Here is a 19,943-nt window from a genome sequence, read left to right as displayed (position 1 = left end):
ACCTGACCGGAGGAAAATCGAGGGTGAAACCCCGAATTACAGAAAAACGGGGACACCAAGGTGGAAGAACTGGCCCGATTATTGAGGGCGAACTCTGCCAATGGCAAAAAAGCAACCCAATCATCCTGGTCAGCAGAGACAAAACACCTCAGATATGTCTCAAGGGTCTGATTAGTCCGCTCGGTCTGGCCATTAGTCTGAGGGTGAAAAGCAGATGAAAAAGACAAATCTATGCCCATCCTAGCACAGAATGCCCGCCAAAATCTAGACACAAATTGGGTACCTCTGTCAGAAACAATATTCTCAGGAATACCGTGCAATCGGACAACATTCTGAAAAAACAGAGGAACCAACTCAGAAGAAGAAGGCAACTTGGGCAGAGGAACCAAATGGACCATTTTAGAGAAACGGTCACAGACCACCCAGATGACAGACATCTTCTGGGAAACAGGCAGATCTGAAATAAAATCCATCGAGATGTGTGTCCAAGGCCTCTTAGGAATAGGCAAGGGCAACAGCAGTCCGCTAGCCCGAGAACTACAAGACTTGGCCCGAGCACAAACGTCACATGACTGCACAAAGACTCGCACATCTCGTGACAGAGAAGGCCACCAGAAGGATCTTGCCACCAAATCCCTGGTACCAAAAATTCCGGGATGACCTGCCAATGCAGAAGAATGTACCTCAGAGATGACTCTGCTGGTCCAATCATCCGGAACAAACAGTCTATCAGGCGGACAACGATCCGGTCTATCCGCCTGAAACTCTTGCAAGGACCGCCGCAGATCAGGAGAAACGGCCGACAAAATTACTCCCTCCCTAAGGATACCTGTGGGTTCAGAATTACCAGGAGAGTCCGGGTCAAAACTCCTAGAAAGGGCATCTGCCTTAACATTCTTAGAACCCGGTAGGTATGACACCACAAAATTAAAGCGAGAAAAAAATAAAGACCAGCGCGCCTGTCTAGGATTCAGGCGTCTGGCAGTCTCAAGATAAATCAAATTTTTGTGGTCAGTCAATACCACCACCTGATGCCTAGCCCCCTCGAGCCAATGGCGCCACTCCTCAAACGCCCACTTCATGGCCAAAAGCTCCCGATTCCCAACATCATAATTCCGCTCTGCGGGCGAAAATTTGCGAGAAAAGAAGGCACAAGGCCTAATGACGGAGCAGTCGGAACCTTTCTGCGACAACACTGCCCCAGCTCCGATCTCCGAAGCGTCAACCTCAACCTGAAAAGGCAGATTCACATCAGGCTGACGCAACACAGGGGCAGAGGCAAAACGGCGCTTAAGCTCCTGAAAGGCCTCTACAGCATGAGGGGACCAATTAGCAACATCAGCGCCTTGTCTGGTCAAATCAGTCAGTGGTTTAACGACATCCGAAAAACCAGCAATAAATCGGCGGTAAAAGTTGGCAAAGCCCAAAAATCTCTGAAGACCCTTAAGAGAGGAGGGCTGAGTCCAGTCACAAATAGCTTGCACCTTGACGGGATCCATCTCAATGGAAGAGGGAGAAAAAATATACCCCAAAAAGGAAATTTTCTGGACCCCAAAAACGCACTTAGACCCCTTCACACATAAAGAATTAGACCGCAAAACCTGAAAAACTCTCCTGACCTGCTGGACATGAGAGTCCCAGTCATCAGAAAAAATCAGAATATCATCCAGATATATTATCATAAATTTATCCAGAAAATCGCGGAAAATATCATGCATAAAAGACTGGAAAACTGAAGGGGCATTAGAAAGACCAAAAGGCATGACCAAATACTCAAAGTGGCCCTCGGGCGTATTAAATGCGGTCTTCCACTCATCCCCCTGCCTGATCCGCACCAAATTATACGCCCCACGAAGATCAATTTTAGAGAACCACTTAGCACCCTCTATACGAGCAAACAAATCAGTAAGCAATGGCAATGGGTATTGATACTTAACAGTGATCTTATTCAGAAGCCGATAATCAATACATGGTCTCAAAGAGCCGTCTTTTTTTGAGACAAAGAAAAACCCAGCTCCCAAGGGAGAAGAAGATGGACGAATATGTCCCTTTTCCAAAGACTCCTTTATATATTCCCGCATAGCAGCATGTTCCGGCACAGACAAATTAAACAAACGACCCTTTGGATATTTACAACCCGGTATCAAATCTATGGCACAATCGCACTCACGGTGCGGAGGTAACGACCCAAGCTTGGGTTCGTCAAAGACGTCTTGATAATCAGAGAGGAACTCAGGGACTTCAGAGGGAATGGACGACGAAATAGAAACCAAAGGTACGTCCCCATGAATACCCTTACATCCCCAGCTCAACACAGACATAGCTCTCCAGTCCAAGACTGGGTTGTGAGACTGCAACCATGGCAATCCCAGTACCAAATCGTCATGTAAATTATACAGCACCAGGAAACGAATAATCTCCTGGTGATCCGGATTGATACGCATGGTTACTTGTGTCCAGTATTGTGGTTTATTATTAGCCAATGGGGTGGAGTCAATCCCCTTCAGAGGAATAAGAGTCTCCAAAGGCTCTAAATCAAAACCACAACGATTGGCAAAGGACCAATCCATAAGACTCAGAGCGGCGCCAGAGTCAATATAGGCGTCCGTGGCAATGGATGACAAAGAGCAAATCAGGGTTACAGACAAAATAAACTTAGACTGAATGGTGCCAATGGAAACAGACTTATCAAGCTTCTTTGTACGCCTAGAGCATGCCGATATAACATGAGTAGAATCCCCACAATAGAAACACAATCCATTCTTCCGTCTAAAATTCTGTCGCTCACTCCTGGACAGAATTCTATCACACTGCATACTTTCTGGCGTCTTTTCCATAGACACCGCCAGATGGTGCATCGGTTTGCGCTCCCGCAGACGCCTATCAATCTGAATAGCCATTGTCATGGACTCATTCAGACCTGCAGGCAAAGGGAACCCCACCATAACATCCTTAACGGCATCAGAGAGACCTTCTCTGAAAGTTGCCGCCAAGGCGCACTCATTCCACTGAGTAAGCACAGACCATTTACGGAATTTTTGGCAGAAAACTTCAGCTTCGTCTTGCCCCTGAGATAGTGCCATCAAAGTTTTTTCTGCCTGAAGTTCCAAATGAGGTTCCTCATAAAGCAAGCCCAAGGCCAGAAAAAACGCATCCACATCGCGTAACGCAGGATCCCCTGCTGGCAATGAGAAGGCCCAATCTTGAGGGTCACCCCTGAGCAAGGAAATCACAATCCTAACCTGCTGAGCAGGGTCTCCAGCTGAACGAGACTTCAGGGACAAATAAAGCTTACAATTATTTCGGAAATTCTGGAAGCTAGCTCTATTCCCTGTGAAGAACTCCGGCAAAGGAATTCTCGGCTCAGATACCGGAGCATGTACTACAAAATCTTGTAAATTTTGTACTTTCGTGATGAGATTATTCAAACCCGCAGTTACACTCTGGAGATCCATTATTGTCAGGTGCACACAGAGCATACAGAGATTAGGAGGAGAGAGAGAAAAAAGACTGCAGCAAGGCAGACTGGAGGAAAAAAAAAAAAAAAAATTCCAGCAGACTTCTTATAACTCTCCTTTCTCAACCTGGGTCTTTAACACTTTAGTGGGCCGGTCAAACTGTCATGATCTCTGCAGGCAGAGATCATAGCAAGCCTATAGAGGGACAAGCTCTCGGAAGATGGAACTATACTGACCATGAACTAAGCCTGCCGCGCAACTAGAAATAGCCAGGTAGCATTTCCTATTTATAGCTAGATGCCCAGCTCTGGCCTAAGACCTAAATAGCTAGCAGAGGGAAATATAAGACCTGGCTCACCTCTAGAGAAATATTCCAAAGAAGACAGTAGCCCCCCACATATAATGACGGTGAGTTCAGATGAAACAACAAACGCAGCAGGAAAATAGTCTTAGCAAATTTGAGGTCCGCTTACTAGATAGCAGAAGACAGATAGTATACTTTCATGGTCAGCAGAAAAATACTAACAAAACACCATCCAGAGATTACCTTAAACTCTGGCATTAACTCATAACGCCAGAGTAGCAATCCCTGATCGACGAGAGCTTTCCAGACACAGTAACAAAACTTCAGCTGCGAACTGGAACAAATAGGCAAAACAAAACATGGACAAAAGTCCAACTTATCAGTAGTTGTCTAGAAGCAGGAACAAGCACTGAGAGGCATCAGATAACATTGTTGACCGGCAAGAAACCACCAGAGAAATGAGCTTAAATAGCGACACCCACTACTGATGGAATCAGGTGAAACAGGAAAGAGGATGACAAGTCCAATTCCACAAGCGGCCACCGGGGGAGCCCAGAATCCAAATTCACAACACAGCCCCATGCGGGAAGTTAGCGGTTCAATGCATTCCTATGGGTGCAGAATCGCTGCGATTCTGCACAAAGAAGTGACATGCTGCGGGTTGTAAACCGCTGCGTTTCTGCGCGGTTTTTCCCGCAGCATGTGCACTGCGGTTTGCGGTTTCCATAGGGTTTACATGTAAATGTAAACGCTATGGAAACTGCTGCGGACCCGCAGCATCAAAATCGCCGCGGATCCGCGGTAAAACCCGCAAAGTGTGAACATGGCCTTAATACTCTGATATGATGTGTGCGTCCTTGTTCCTCTTGCATATACCCCTCTCCGCCATTGTTACTGATCCCTAATAAAGTATATCTTTTATTATATATACAATGAACTCTTTGGTCAGTTTTCTTCTCTTTTCAAGTTTCCCTTTCTTGACATTAGCGTATAGTCAGAAAAGCAATGTCTAGAAAAACTAATTTATATTGATAACTAGCGAACAGTGTTTTAGCAGTTGTAGTAAAGACAGGAGGTGAAAAATAAGGTGTGGAGTAAGGAAAGGAATGAGGTACACAATAAAATGAATATCCTAGTTCTTGCTGATAAAAACATGTGAAAAATACTCCTGACACCAAATGCTGTACAGGTAGATGGAGTTCGGGATGGGAGACGCCCAACACAAGATCAAATCAGTGAATTAAACACAGCGGAAGATCAGGACTGAGATATAAGCGAGTCCTAGGAGCGTGCAGCGGTAATATAAAAGATAAAGAACTCATGAATTATGCAATACTGGATGGGAAACCAAGTACCAGGATTTAATAAGATCAAGATTGCCATATAGTAATGGAATCGGCTTACAAAATTAGAATTCTTAGGTCGCATCTAAAGTAAATGTTTGAATGTAAATGTAATAAAGATAGAACTGTTTGTTACCAAAGTGCTAAAGACAAAGTGTAAAGTGAAGCAAGTTGTGAAGTAACGCCACTGTACACACCTACATAAGCAGGCTCTGCTATATATAATTCTCCGACATGCAGCCTAATTTAGCTACCCAAAAATGGTTTATTCACTGGATTACAGTGGCGCTAATGATAATTTACCATCCTGTGAAGCATATTGGGTAAAGCTCACCATGTTCCGTTATGAGGGCATAAAGAGGACCTTTCCCCACGTTTCTTGTTTAACTGGACACACCATGTAATCTTGCCTGCAGAGTGGAATAAAATGTTATTGGTTTGTCTGGTTTTTTTATTCCCCTTCTCCGTTGCAGTGATATTTGCAATCAAAGTATTTGTCACCTAAAGAGTTAACTTTTCTTAGATGCAATTGGGTGCTAGCATCTAATACAGGGAGAGGAAATACACCCAGTGAAAACACCCACCTGGACTTAAAGGGAATCTGTCAGCAGGTTTTTGCTATGTAATCTGAAGACAATGGGAGATAGAGGCTGAAACACAGAATTCAGGGATGTGTCATTTGTCAAAATGTGTCCTGTACTTTATGAACAGTGAAGGATTTATTAGCAGGACATTAGCATTGTTGGGCTACGCTAGCCCCTGTGATAGGCACCTCACTGTCTATGGACTTTGTACATGGAGAGCCTGGTGTGGACGGGGTTAGCTCTCAGTTCTGATACATTCTAAATCTAAAAGCTCTGCTTGTATCACAGCAACTGCACCCAGTAACCAAAGTGGTTCATCTGTGGATTCAGCTTCTCTTAGCCTATATTATGCTGCTGTCAGATGAGGTAGCAAAAACCTGCTGACAGATTCCCTTTAACTAATTTAACTCATTAGTTGCCAAATACTTTGATCACTAATATCTCTGCAAAAGAGAGCCAAAATTAAAAAGAAGCAAAGTTTTATTCCACTTTGCAGCCAATATTACATCCAGTAAGTCATTTTAGAGAGATTTTCATTATTCAGAATTTGCTAATGCATTAGCCACCGTGGTGATTATTGATAGAGACATATCGGGCATGATAGGAAGCAAGGACAGTAACTGACCAAGCTCATTCACATGTGGCTCCGATGTATAGCCAATCTGCATAGGACAGTTCATCTGGATATATCATCAGATCAGGGGCTGTAGGGATTCTGTTGGTTTCATTCCTCTCATTGACTTACTGTACTGCTATATAGCAATATGATAGTTTTTTGTATGTGTTATAAAGGATTCTCTAGCCAGGTGTCTCTCACATCTGAGGTCTTCGTTTGTATTTTAATCTTTGGGTTTACTTTAAGAAATTTGTAATAAAAATATTATTTTAATTCTATTTGTGGTGAAATGTGCTTTTTCCATTCACTTCCCCAATTTTGAGGGAGTAGAGTGTAACTGATGGGTTTGCTAGGTTGTAGGAATAGAAGAAGCGAGGAGCCTGGTCACTTATTCTGTGACAAGCTCGAAGATGGAATGTGAACTTGAGGTGAGGGAGGGAATGGGATCCACACTTTTAGGGGATTGTTCAAAAATGTCCAGTCTTAGTTAAAAAGCTGATCTGATTTACGGCAATTATTTATTTGACATTTTCTAAATCAATATTTTTTTTCATCAGAAAACTTGGCTATGTAATGAATAATTTTGCACTTCTTAAGGTGGTACTGTCTTGTAAGACACTATAGTGAAATATTCTTCAAAAATACAACTTGTCATATGACAGCTACTTTTTCAGTGTAACAGTGTTTTCCCAACTTCTGGTGAGTTTCTGCTTAGGCTTCTTTCACACTTGCGTTCTCTGCTGTCTGTCGTTGTGCAGTGAAATGACGGATCGACGGACGTCACGAAAATAGTGAAAAACGTGTGTGACGCATCCAGTGTAATGACGGATGCGTTGTTTGTGTTGTTGCCACAATGTCAATGGAGAAATTTCCGGGGAATCAAATGTCCGGGGACAAGAGAGAGAGACTTTTTCCCAGAGTTCAAAATCCTTCCAGGCATGCTCAGGGGGTAAAAACATGAGACGTCGCCGGATTCCTGTGTGTGACGGTCAGCGATGGATCCTGCGTCCATAGGCTTCCATTATAGCCGACAACCGGCAGCACAGGATGCGTCGCTGAGCAATTTTCCGACGTGCAGAAAAAACGTTCCTATGAACGTTTTCTCTGCACGATGGACTGCTAGTTTCCGACGGATCCAGTGCACGACGGATGAATTGGATGGCCATCCGTCACAATCCGTCGCTAATACAAGTCTATGGGGAAATGCAGGATCCTGCATTCTCAAAAATCGACGGATTGTGACGGAAGCTAAAAAACGCAAGTGTGAAAGTAGCCTTATTGAGAGGGTAAGACACTTTTCGTTAGGCATTTCCCCTGAAGTGAGAATATTCTGGTTACATGGCCACCATTTAAATGAAAGGCAATCCAAGTAATGCATTGAAGCTCTCCATTCTGGCTTATATGATTGCTACATTTAAGGTCCAAGATTAGTGTACATTATGAGGGATCATGGAGCTGTATTTTACATAGGGATTTATGTTCCTATAACACCTTTATTTCATCTATAACTTAAAGAAGGTATGTGTGTTATGAGAACTACGTAAACACCTTGGTCGATCACACTTTTCCTAGTAAAGCATACGGTACATTAAAAGCCTTGTTCACTTTGTTCACATTTACTATTCATCCTATGCATTAAAAAAATAACAACTTTTGCAAATAGTCTTAACGGCAATCTGTCAGGTCGGATAATGCTATTTACCTGAATATGTATGGTCAATCTTGAGGTTTACAGCTTTAGAAAGTTTTCCAGCCTCCGTGCTGAGAGCCCAGGATTCGATTAACCTTGTTCCTCCCAGGAGCCACCAGCTTTCAGTCACACAGGCGTGGCTACAGTCACCATTGGCAGCACTGTGAGCGGTGGGTGTAAGCACGCCCCGACATTTTGATTGGCAATTCACTCTGCAGTACATCAGTGCAGAGCCAGCCATTGACTAGAGTGCAGGGGTGTGCTTAGAGCTTACAGTGCTGCCAGCGGTGACTGTAGCCCAACCTGTATGACTGAAAGCCAGGTGCTCCCAGGAGGAACAAAGTTTTTTTTTTTCCAGGTGGCACGCTTTCTGTACGGAGGCTGGGCACCTTTAGAAATCTATTAACCTGAGGGTTAACCCTATATCTGCAAGTTAATAGAGTTATTCGTAGTGAAAGGTGGCCTTTTAAAAAAAAAAATGTAAAAAAAGATTGTGTGTAATATGTATTTGCACAGTTTTCTCAACTCCCTTTTACCACCCAAACATATAAGGAAGAAGGCAGGGAGTTGGGCTGCATTCAGACAACCATTGTACACGTTCATGTTCTGTGCGTTAGAACGCGCCGAGACCCATAAAGTTTAATTTATCCATGCACACATCCATTTAAAAAGATTTGTGTGTCCAATCTGAGACTCAGAGCTCGTAGTGTTCTCATCTATTTTGCAGACTTGAACATTAGTCTATAGGGATCCGTTAGACATGGATAAATAATAGAAGACATACTTTGAAGTTCATTTTTCAATCCATGTTTTGTCCATTTTAACTGTTGATTATTTAGAGTCAACTGATAAATAAAAGTTCTGACACTTCACTTTCTTCAATTGTTAAAAATGCATGATAAAAAAAAATAAGATGTCATATGAGAGAAAAACTGTCCATCTCATACAGATGTAAAATGGACATAAATGTCTAAATGGATATAGCCTTAGACAGTATTAGCATGAGTGCCGTTCACATGTGAGTGCAGTCCAAGAGTAGATCAGGCAGGACCCACACTAACCCCTTAAATTCAATGGGTCAGTTCAGATGTGCAGTTTTTTGCATGGACCATGGACTAATGCTAAGAACATTTCGGCTTACACTTCTTTGGTGAGATTCTCATGAGTCTTCCTCAAAGCATATTCAATGGATCTGTGAAAAGTAGTCAGAAATGATTCAACTCCCAGATCGTGATTGGAGAACAGTTTTTTTACTGTTGATGTGAATTGAGCCTTACACAACTGCAGGAGTGCTGTATAACATTCCTGCTTTGCGTCTGCAGCTCCCATGCCATCCTTTGTGTTTTCATGGTTACAGACTACAAGGAGGATGCTATTTGTAATCAAATCTTTAAGAAATTGCAGTCCCAAAAAAACCCCTAGGTGCACGTTTCCTATTCAAGCTTTAGAAAATACTAAATCTGCTCAAGCTGTAATTGCGATATACTGTATCTCATATGGAGATGGACACGTTAATCCATTATTTGTAATCATTTAAGCCTTTAAAAGAAACAAATGTGGTTTTTGTAGGAACGCGTCAGGGAGGTAATCTTTTTCTTCTGCTAATTCCTAATCTGTGGTTCTTGAATTTGTTCCATTGCTCAGATCAGCATTAAATGAGATTGATTATCCAAATGCTGTAGGTTTTCTTTTGGCCGGTGCCCTGTTTTTTTAAAACGAACTTTGATAAAATGCTTAGAAACACCATTTTTAATCAGATACTCCAGTTTTTATCTTCTTACCCAACTAAGCCAACTTTTTGTCATTCTTAGATTAATCTTCTTGTTATTAATTTACAGTGACTCAATCTTTAAAAAAGTGAACCAGGGAATATTGTGTCTTTTTAAATTGGGAAAAACAATGGATATCTAAACATACTATGGGACCTAAAGAATGGGGATATGGATGATCTTGATGCTTATATTGTTACGGAGAGCTTTTCAGATTTCTATGGATTTTCTATGGTAAAGAAAAATGCCAAACCAAGCATTCACTAACATGTTTTTTTAAAGAAAGGATTACGTAGTCTATAGCCCTATTCTTGCCATCAAAAATACCAAATCCTCAACAGAAACCATGGGATCTGTCAAGATTTGTTGGGATCTGTTTAAAGGGAACCTGTCACCCCTTTTTTTCTATTTGAGATAAAAATATGGTTCAATTGCGCCTGAGCTCTGCTTTACAGCAGTACTTTTCGTATCCCCGAATTCCCAACCTTTGCTTATAAAATACCTTTGTAATCTCTCCGTTTTCGTATGTAAATTACCCCGGTCCGATGGGCAGGGCCTATTCGCCATCTCTCCCCCTGCTCCTCGGCGTGCTTGACGTAACGAGATGTGAGTAGCACAAATCCCGTACAGTTTCTGCACGTGCGCATTGAATTGGCCTCAAGCGCCTGCGCAGTATGCTTTGCCCAACTGTGGTCAAAGCATAAAATCACTATTGCGCATGCGCCCGCATTTTTCATTACGTTCTATGCCCCCTTGCATGGCAAGACTTCCGGGACACAGAACGTCATGGAAAATGCGGGCGCATGCGCAATAGTGATTTTATGCTTTGACCACAGTTGGGCAAAGCATACTGCGCAGGCGCTAGAGGCCAATTCAATGTGCACGCGCAGAAACTATGGGATCTGTGCTATTCACAGATCTCGTTACGTCAAGCATTCCGAGGAGCGGGGGGAGAGACGGCGAATAGGCCCCGCCCATCGGACCGGATCGGGGTAATTTACATATGAAAACGGAGAGATTGCAAAGGTATTTTATAAGCAATGGTTGGGAATCCGGGGATATGAAAGGTACTGCTGTAAAGCAGAGCTCAGGCACAATTGAACCATATTTTTATCTCAAATCGAAAAAAAAGGGGTGACAGGTTCCCTTTAAAAACGGATTTGAATTTACCATACATGGAATAACTACCTCATGTTGGATGCCTGACGCCAAAACTGAGTTTGTGGTATTTGATTATGGTGATAGTTTAGGTGATAGTGATTAGTAATAGCATAACTGATAACAAAGTATATAATTATTGTTAGATAGTTTTGCTGTTTTTTCCTCGGATTAAATCTTTAGAGGCTCAGTGGTTAACATTGTTGATTTCAATGTTGGGGTCCTGGATTCTAATCCCACCAAGGACAATATCTGCAAGGAGTTTGATGTTCTCCACGTGTTTGCGTGGGTTTCCTCTGGGTACTCCGGTTTCCTCCCACACTCCAAAGACATACTGATAGGGATTGTAGATTGTGAGCCCCAATGGAGACAGTAATGATGATGTCTGTAAAGCACAACAGAATATGATGGGGCTATATAAGCAAAAAATAATAATAGTACCTTGAGTAGCTATTGACTGAATGCTTGTTCGAGTGGTCATCTTGGCTGAGTGGCATGTGTTTTTATTCAGAGGATGAACTCCTTTGGCATCAGGGTATTTCATGTGTGAACAAAGAATCTGGTCATACCACATAGGCTAAACTTTATTTCCCCGATATCTGCTGTTTTGGTAGACTTGAGATTTCCCCAGCCTCTCCATACACATGATAATAGTTGTCTAAAATGTAAGGATTTGGCTATCTTTATTTTCTGTTTGTGTCCCTTTCCAATAATGTCTCATGCCAACACAGGGTGAGCTATACTGATTTTTTGAAGATTGTACCTTTCCACGCATAAAGTCTTTTAAAGTGGATTCTGCTTGAGAAAAAAAAACACACAAAAAAAATATGCATAGCAATGTCAAAACAACTTGCTGCTCATGTTCCTGTGTCCAGATCATTCTTCTGGTGACCTCCATTGGAAGCCACTCACTATTAATATGTGCAGATTAAAAATAAAAAAGGTGTTACCTTACAAAAGACTAAAAAAATTAAACAGTTTTTTTTTTTAGGAAAAACTCCACTGGTACGCCGGCATCTAAGAGATGTTGTGTGCACATTCCCTAAGGATGTCTTCTTGTAAATAAGGTTGGCTCTCAAAACGTTGCCTAATTCTTTAAATTTGTATTTTTAGAATAGTAAGACTGGTGGAAGAGATATTTAATATGAAGTTGGAAAAGGAAGTTAGTTGGGGGTACGGCCTCTAAGTGTCTGTTCTTAGCCCGAGAGAGTGCTCTTCTGTCCTTATCCATTGACATTAACAGTAGTCTTATTATTGTACTAATTAAGCTGTTTTCACTTCTCATGGAGATTGACTATGCCTACAGCACCTACCCTACTAGCCAGCCAAAAACAAGGAAACTGGGCCTTGTATTCTTACGGACATCTACAGTTAATTTTTTTTTCTTTTGGGATTCACCAATCATATATTTAACCTGATAGACTCAATGGTATTTAGAGGTTTTAAAACCTGAAATAATCAACTGTCTATGTACTCATCTTGCACAGCGTGAACATATTACTATATACCGTGAAGATGTTACCATCTTTTCTAGGGTAAAGTGTGGAGGTCCACATGGTAGTGTACAACCATAATGCAGAGCAGAGCTTTGCGGGAGAGTAAAATATAAGTATCGTAAGATTTTCTATATGGCGTATTGGTCTGCATTTGTAATTATATTTTAATCATTTTTATGCCTGGTATTCATGGAGTTTCAGCCTCTTGTTTAAATTTTGTCTGGCTTGGTATCTCCATTTCCACTTTTATTAATGAACCAAGAGCCCAGCTGTTATCAGTTCAGCAAACACCATTATTGGCACTGTACTTGGCTGACTCCTATTGCCAAGTGTCTAATCGGCTCCATAACAAGAACTGCCAAGAAACTGACACTGCGAATATTTAGTAAAGAAGCTTAAACTTTGCATCTTGACATGTGGGTCAGTCGGCTTCCTTCCAATGACCTATCCTGGATCTCTCCTGTCTGTGTTATTTTCCGAAATCTATCTCCTAGTTTGTTTTTTATTTTCTTTGTATTGTCTTCACATTTCTGATCCATTATGTTTCCTTGCTGATTATTCAGTGGAAGCAATTTTCACCAGAGCAAATGATCATTATCAACTACAATTTATATTATGATATTAATTAGTTTAGATTATTATATGTGATAAGAAATATTAGTATATGCTAGTATATAAAAATTTCCGTTATATGTACAAAAGAAAGTTGGTGTTATGAGTAGTGTTGAGCATTCCGATACCGCAAGTATCGGGTATCGGCCGATACTTGCGGTATCGGAATTCCGATACCGAGATCCGATACTTTTGTGGTATCGGGAATCGGAATCGGAAGTTCCCAGTGTATGATTCCCAGGGTCTGAAGGAGAGGAAACTCTCCTTCAGGCCCTGGGATCCATATCCATGTAAAAAATAAAGAATTAAAATAAAAAATAGGGATATACTCACCCTCTGACGCGCCCTGGTAGTAACTGGCAGCCTTCTTTGCTTAAAATGAGCACGTTCAGCACCTTCCATGACGTCACGGCTTCTGATTGGTCGCGTGCCGCTCATGTGACCACCACTCGACCAATCACAAGCCGTGACGTCATTCTCAGGTCCTAAATTCCTAATTCTAGGAATTTAGGACCTGAGAATGACGTCACGGCTTGTGATTGGTCGCCTGGCGGTCACATGAGCGGCACGCGACCAATCAGAAGCCGTGACGTCATGGAAGGCCCTAAACGCGCTCATTTTAAGCAAAGAAGGCTGCCGGTTAACAGCGGTGAGGTGCAGGGGCCTCCGGAGAGGTGAGTATATCAATATTTTTTATTTTAATTCTTTATTTTACACATTAATATGGATCCCAGGGCCTGAAGGAGAGTTTCCTCTCCTTCAGACCCTGGGAACCATCAGTATACCTTCCGATACTTGGTGTCCCATTGACTTGTATTGGTATCGGGTATCGGTATCGGCGATATCCGATACTTTTCGGGTATCGGCCGATACTATCCGATACCGATACTTTCAAGTATCGGACGGTATCGCTCAACACTAGTTATGAGTTTGTTTTGCCACAATCACGATATAACTGCAACATGTTTGCCACAATTTTGGAAAATTGCAGCAAAATTGTGCTTTTTCTATGCATTTGTGGCAAAAGCTAACTGCACTTGAACCCAATCATATACTTGTTCTAATTACTCCAACTTAGGTTCCTGAAAAGATGTTGTAATATTGGAAATGCTATATAAATTATTATTGTATGATGAATTAATGTATGCTGAATATAGTTCATGGAATAATATATTTGATGCAACTTGCTAGTTATGTTAACCAGTTATCTTATATTTAATGACTTCTGTACTTTTACAATAATTTTGGTCCTCAGTGTTATATATATATATATTATTGTCTAAGGGTCTGTTTGTAACCGAAATCCCACATCGCTGATTGGTCGCGCCCAGCCGGCCTCGACCAATCAGCATTCATAAATAAACTACATACATATACTAGAACGAGAAAAACATGAAGGACAGTCTGTGAGGGAGAGAATAACATGGAGGACAGTCTGTGAGGGAGAGAATAACATGGAGAACAGTCTGTGAAGGAGAGAATAACATGGAGGACAGTCTGTGAGGGAGAGAATAACATGGAGGACAGTGTGTAAGGGAGAGAATAACATGGAGGACAGTCTGTGAGGGAGAGAATAACATGGAGGACAGTCTGTGAGGGAGAGAATAAAAATGTTCCCCATTTTTAAGTTTATCATATGGTAAAATAAATGGTGTCTTTGAAAACTATAAGTCATCCTGTAGAAAACAAGCTATCATACAGCGATAGATGACTAATAAAGTTTTGACTCTTAAAATAAAGACAGGAGAAAAACAATGGCAGTGTGTCCAATGGGTTAAAAAATAAATGTAAGCACCAATGTTTATATGAATACTAGATGGTGGCCCGATTCTAACACATCGGGTATCTACCATATAATCGTCTAATTCTGTCTGTTTGTCTGTAACGGAAATCCCGCATCGCTGATTGGTTTATTGGCGCAGTCCGGCCGCGAATTGGCACAGGATTAGAACTGCGCTCCGCTGATTGGTCGCGCCCGGCCGGCCGCGACCAATCAACAACAGGCGCAGTCCGGCCGCAAATTGGCCAGGATTTGAACCACGTTTCGCTAATTGGTCACGCCCGGCCGGCCGCGACCAATCAGCGATATTGGGCGGGATTTAAACACTGCTTAACTGATTGGTCGTGCCCGGCCGGCCGCGACCAATCAGCGACAGGCGCAGCAGTCCGGCCGCGAATTGGCACGGGATTTGAACCACGCTTCGCTGATTGGTCGCGCCCAGCCGGCCACGACCAATCAGCGATATTAGCTCGAGATTTAAACCCTGCTGCGCTGATTGGGCGCGCCTGGCCAGCCGCGACCAATCAGTGATATTGGCTTGGGATTTAAACACCGCGTCACTGATAATGTATATATTTTACCCGGAAAATCCTGTGTATTCATTGCATTATTCTTAAATCTTCATAAATAAACTACATACATATTCTTGAATACTCGATGCGTTAGAATCGGGCCACCATCTAGTGTCTAATAACTTTGGTGGAACTCCCTTAATAAGGACCTGTCACACGCTCCTAAAATAGAGATAAATAGCTTATGAATCTCCTCTGATTCTGCCATTCTTTTTTTGTGTTCTGTCGCTTCATTAGAGAGATATATTCACATAACCAACTGTGTATTTCTTTTAGTCTTCTCTGAGATCGGGCACTTTCACCCCTCCATCCCAGATTCTTCCAATTACAGCTCAGCAGCATTTGAGATTGCTAGATCTGCTGCTGCTTTTTTATCATTTGAAGCATCTGGGAAGGAGTGGATAGAGCCCTCACCCCCAGAGAAGACTCTGAATAAAATGCCAGTTGATCTGCAAGCAGAGATTTCACATACTGTGCTCTAAAAGCAATAAATGTGAATATCTCTACAATGGAGTGATGAAGCACAAAACGGAAAAGAGTGGCAGAATCAGGAGAACTTAGCGATTTGTTACAAGGTATTTAACTCAACTTTTTCGAACAAGTGACAGGTCCTCTTCAAGCCAGAACTAATTTTGTAGATGCTGCCGTTGTTATGCGTGGACTGAGTCTGAAATTGCAAATTATCTGTTTGATTGGGGTTAAACTACAATAGCTTTGACACAACCCTTTCACAGGAGTGCCACTGTTTTAGAAAGAAAACATCCACATTTTTCTAATCCTCCAACTGAAAAACCGCTTTTCTATGCACAGTGTTTTTTAATTGGAGGAGACTGATTGATAGCTCTGGTCAAAAGGCCTCCAGTTTCATCCATTTTATGAACCGGAGCACTGTGTGGTCTGTGAGGAAGACTGTGCTAACTAGAAATTGACGCTTCAAAATGCTGATAATCCTATAATACTTACATATTGCAAGAAAATCATGTGCTAACACATTTGGTAAAGATAAAGCAGACAACCTCGTTGGGCTGACAATAAACATTTTTTATTTTGGGGCACAATGTTAGTAAATGTGAACCTGCCAACACTTCCTTAACAGTAGATGTCCGTGAAAATAGTTATTGATCAGTTGGATTTAACCTGTTTGATCACTTTCATGGGAGATAAGCTGCCATCAAAGGTGTCTGGCAGTGATTTTCTCCTTTTTCCCGATCAAGAACACATGCATGCTATTATACTTTGAGTGTGCACATGTATGGGGGCTGTAGGTTGAACAAGTGATGCAGATTTTGTTGCAAAAATGTCTCCTTTGTAATTTAAAAAATTTGTTTTTTTTTTAAATGTATTTTATTATTGAGCAACTACAGTGCTTTCGGTCCATCCAAATGGTTAATAAATATGATACCTGAAAATTTAAGTAAGTAAAAGTGAGGTTTTGTCTTTTTTAGGAGACCTATCTGTGTGCAGAATTATTGGGCAACTAAATGAAAAGCACAAATGTTCCCATCTCAATACTTTATTTTCACCTGTTAACATGAGCATAATAACCAAACAACTCAAAATGTGGAAAACTACCTTTCTGACAAGTTAAAAAAATATATATATCAGTGACCAATATAGCCACCCTTCTTTTCATTAACAATGATTAACCTTCCATCCATGGAGTCTATCAGTTTCTTAATCTTTTGATGATCAACATTGTTGGGCTGCATCAACCACAACCTCCCAGGCAATGTTCAGAGAGGCTGTACTGTTTCCTTCACTGTAAATCTCCTGTTTAAGAAGGGGCCACATGTTCTCAATAGGGTTTAGGTCAGGTGAGGAAGAGGCCATGTAATTATTCTATAATCTTTAAGATCTTTACTGGCTAGCCAAGCAATGAAGTACTTCCATGCATGTGATGGGACATTGCATGTTTCAAGAAAATAATGATTTTTATGCAGGACAGGCTTTCTCATGTACTTGAAATGTCTTCTAAAAACTGACAGTAGATTTGGGAGTTAATTTTGAGTCATCTTTACCCAAAAAGGTCCAACTAGCTCATCCTTAATAATATCAGCCCATAACAGTACCACATCTCCACCTTGCAGTCATTTGAGTCGAAGAGGAGGTCTGTGCCCGTTGTGAGTGAGTCACTCTCATCTCATCAGTCTATGAAAATATATTTCTTGGCCCAGTCTTGATTTTCAACTTCTGTGTCTTGTTCAGTGGTGGCCAGGTTTCAGCCTGCCCTACCTTAGCCTTGTCTCTGAGCACTGAACACCTTGTACTTCTGGGCACTCCAAGGAGGTTGCAGGTAGATGACAGCACTGGAGGATAATGTAATGGGTGGTGGAACCACTGTGCCGTTATCCGCGGAGAGCCTGTAAGGGCGTGACTAGGTGGCTCACCAAGTCTGACCTTGGGTGCACAGCGGCTGACCATACCGCGATCCGAGGAGGGACGAAGAAGGCGGAACCAGGTGCTACTCCCGGACTGACCTCGGGTTGGTGGCAGCTGACCCCCAAGGGAAAGGAGGCAGGGATGGCTAGGAATGGTAAACTTGGCAAGTACTAACTGGCATGCCTGACACACACGCAGGAAGGTACTGGCGCGCATGGCTGATAGGCAGGCCGGCACAGCTGATAGATAGGCGGGCACGACTGATAGGCAGGTGGGCGCAGCTGATATGCAGGTGGGCATGGCTGATAGACAGGCAGGTATACTGAGATACGAGCACTGGCACCTGAGAACTAGCAAGCGTGTTTTAGAAACAGACTAACAATGTTGCACAGGCACCTCTTATCAGGTAGAGGTGCCTTTAAATAAGTGTCTCCCAGCCATTGGCTGGGGACAATTTAGGACAGCGCATTCTGTCTCTTTATGAAGGCAGGACCACGCGCGTGTACTAAGTAAGCACAGTGCCCGGGGATCTGCAAGCCATGTGCAGACCCCAGGCAGCTGGAGAAGGGAGTGCGGGGCCACAGCGATGAGTAAGTCAGCGTCCCTGCCGGGGAAGAGGGGCATCATGCAGGGATGCCGACACTACAGATAATAGGTTCCTGGTCGCTTCACGTTTGATTCTTCTCAAAACTTTGGCAGTTAAAATGTGGCTTTTTTATCAGCATGTTTTTTGTGACCTTGTTGACTATTTGCAACAAAAAATGTGTTGGTTCTGTGATCTCAACCCAATATCTTAGCAATTGCAAGTTCTGTATCCCTCTATAAGACTTTTAACTGACTCTGAAAAGTCAAAAATTGTTAAATCTCTTTTTTGTGGCCAATTTTGACTGCGGAAAACAAGTTGCTTGATAATTCTACACACTGACAAAGGGTGTTGATATCCTTAGGTCACACTCTCCCTCATTACACAAATGCACATCACCTGATTTGCTTCATCCAATAAGCATTCAAGTTTATACAGCTTGGAGTTAGAAAATATGGATAAAAATAATAATATGTTTAAAATACTCACCTAATAATTGTGCTCAGTGTAAAAGGAGATTGTTTAAAATGAATTGAACAGTTTCAAAACTTTCTGCATCAAAATCCACAGCATATGAATTCACTCCTAAAGTCGTTTTGAGGAGTGTCCTACAGCATGTGGTCCCCCAGTAGGGTATAAATCTGTGATTTGTTTATTAATGTGTTTTTATTCACATATTAAGTTTGTTTTACAAAGGTATGCGGCAAATAAATATAATGGATTTTCTGTTTCAGGAAGAAGTCCTTTCTATTTTCAGCATTGTATGCTGCCTTTATATTTGGTGGACGGCACCTAATGAAACAACGAGAAAAGTTTGAGCTAAGGAAACCCCTTGTCTTGTGGTCCCTCGGCCTTGCAGTTTTTAGGTATGTATTTACATATAAGAACTTTTGGTATCTGTATATATGATGAATGTAATAATTCTGTATATTACACCACTGATGTACCGACCACTGGGGTTTTATTGTGTATATGTGGGGTGGCATGGTTTTCATTAATAGCCGCAGATTTACAGTGTAATAAAATGTTGTCTTTACATGAGGGTGTCATACAAATAATAAGTATGATTGTTAGTCTAACACATTTGTGTCATGAACATATTGAATTATTATTCATATTTCATACGGAAAGGTCTCCGGCCACTACAGAATAAGTTATGGCTTGTAAAAACAAAAATATTAAGATGAGCAAGATTGTGGTTTTCATGGTTGAATATTGTTACAGCTATTATCATAAAGTGATTGAATCTTAAATCTGTAAATGGATAGGGTTGGCACTCCTTAAAAAGAGTTTCGTACCTTTGGCACAGAAGATGAGACTATAGATGGATATCAGAAGTTTTATTGAAGAATTCACAGACCATATAGGTGAGTCTGTCGGGATGTCCATCAAGGAGACTCCATACTGCACCTTGATGGACATCCCATGTACTGATGGACTCACCCACAGGTACCTTTGATAAAGGCCATAGGCTGAAACGCGAATGCTGCTATATGGGCGCTGAAGTATGGCTGCATCCGTCACTATAAACACAATAACTTGGAACAATTCAGAGTATCACTGGTAGCTCTGTGTCTGCTTTGTTGTGTAGGAATTGTG

General features: G+C 41.8%; 1 protein-coding gene across 2 annotated transcripts in view; it reads left to right on the top strand.

Moving 5' to 3' along the window:
* The window catches only part of ELOVL6 (ELOVL fatty acid elongase 6), a 189,071-nt gene that overhangs the window by 137,721 nt on the left and 31,407 nt on the right, over nucleotides 1-19,943 (top strand). The window contains exon 2 of one of the 2 annotated variants that reach the window (XM_077278959.1): nucleotides 19,079-19,210. In XM_077278959.1, coding sequence (XP_077135074.1) covers nucleotides 19,079-19,210 — 132 coding nt within the window. The remainder of the gene's footprint in view (nucleotides 1-19,078; nucleotides 19,211-19,943) is intronic. The other variant, XM_077278967.1, reaches the window with a different exon arrangement.

The sequence above is a fragment of the Ranitomeya variabilis genome, chromosome 1 (assembly GCF_051348905.1).
Source record: "Ranitomeya variabilis isolate aRanVar5 chromosome 1, aRanVar5.hap1, whole genome shotgun sequence".
Lineage (NCBI taxonomy): Eukaryota > Metazoa > Chordata > Amphibia > Anura > Dendrobatidae > Ranitomeya > Ranitomeya variabilis.
The sequence above is the reverse complement of the archived record's forward strand: the minus strand, read 5'-3'. Positions and strand labels throughout refer to the sequence as shown.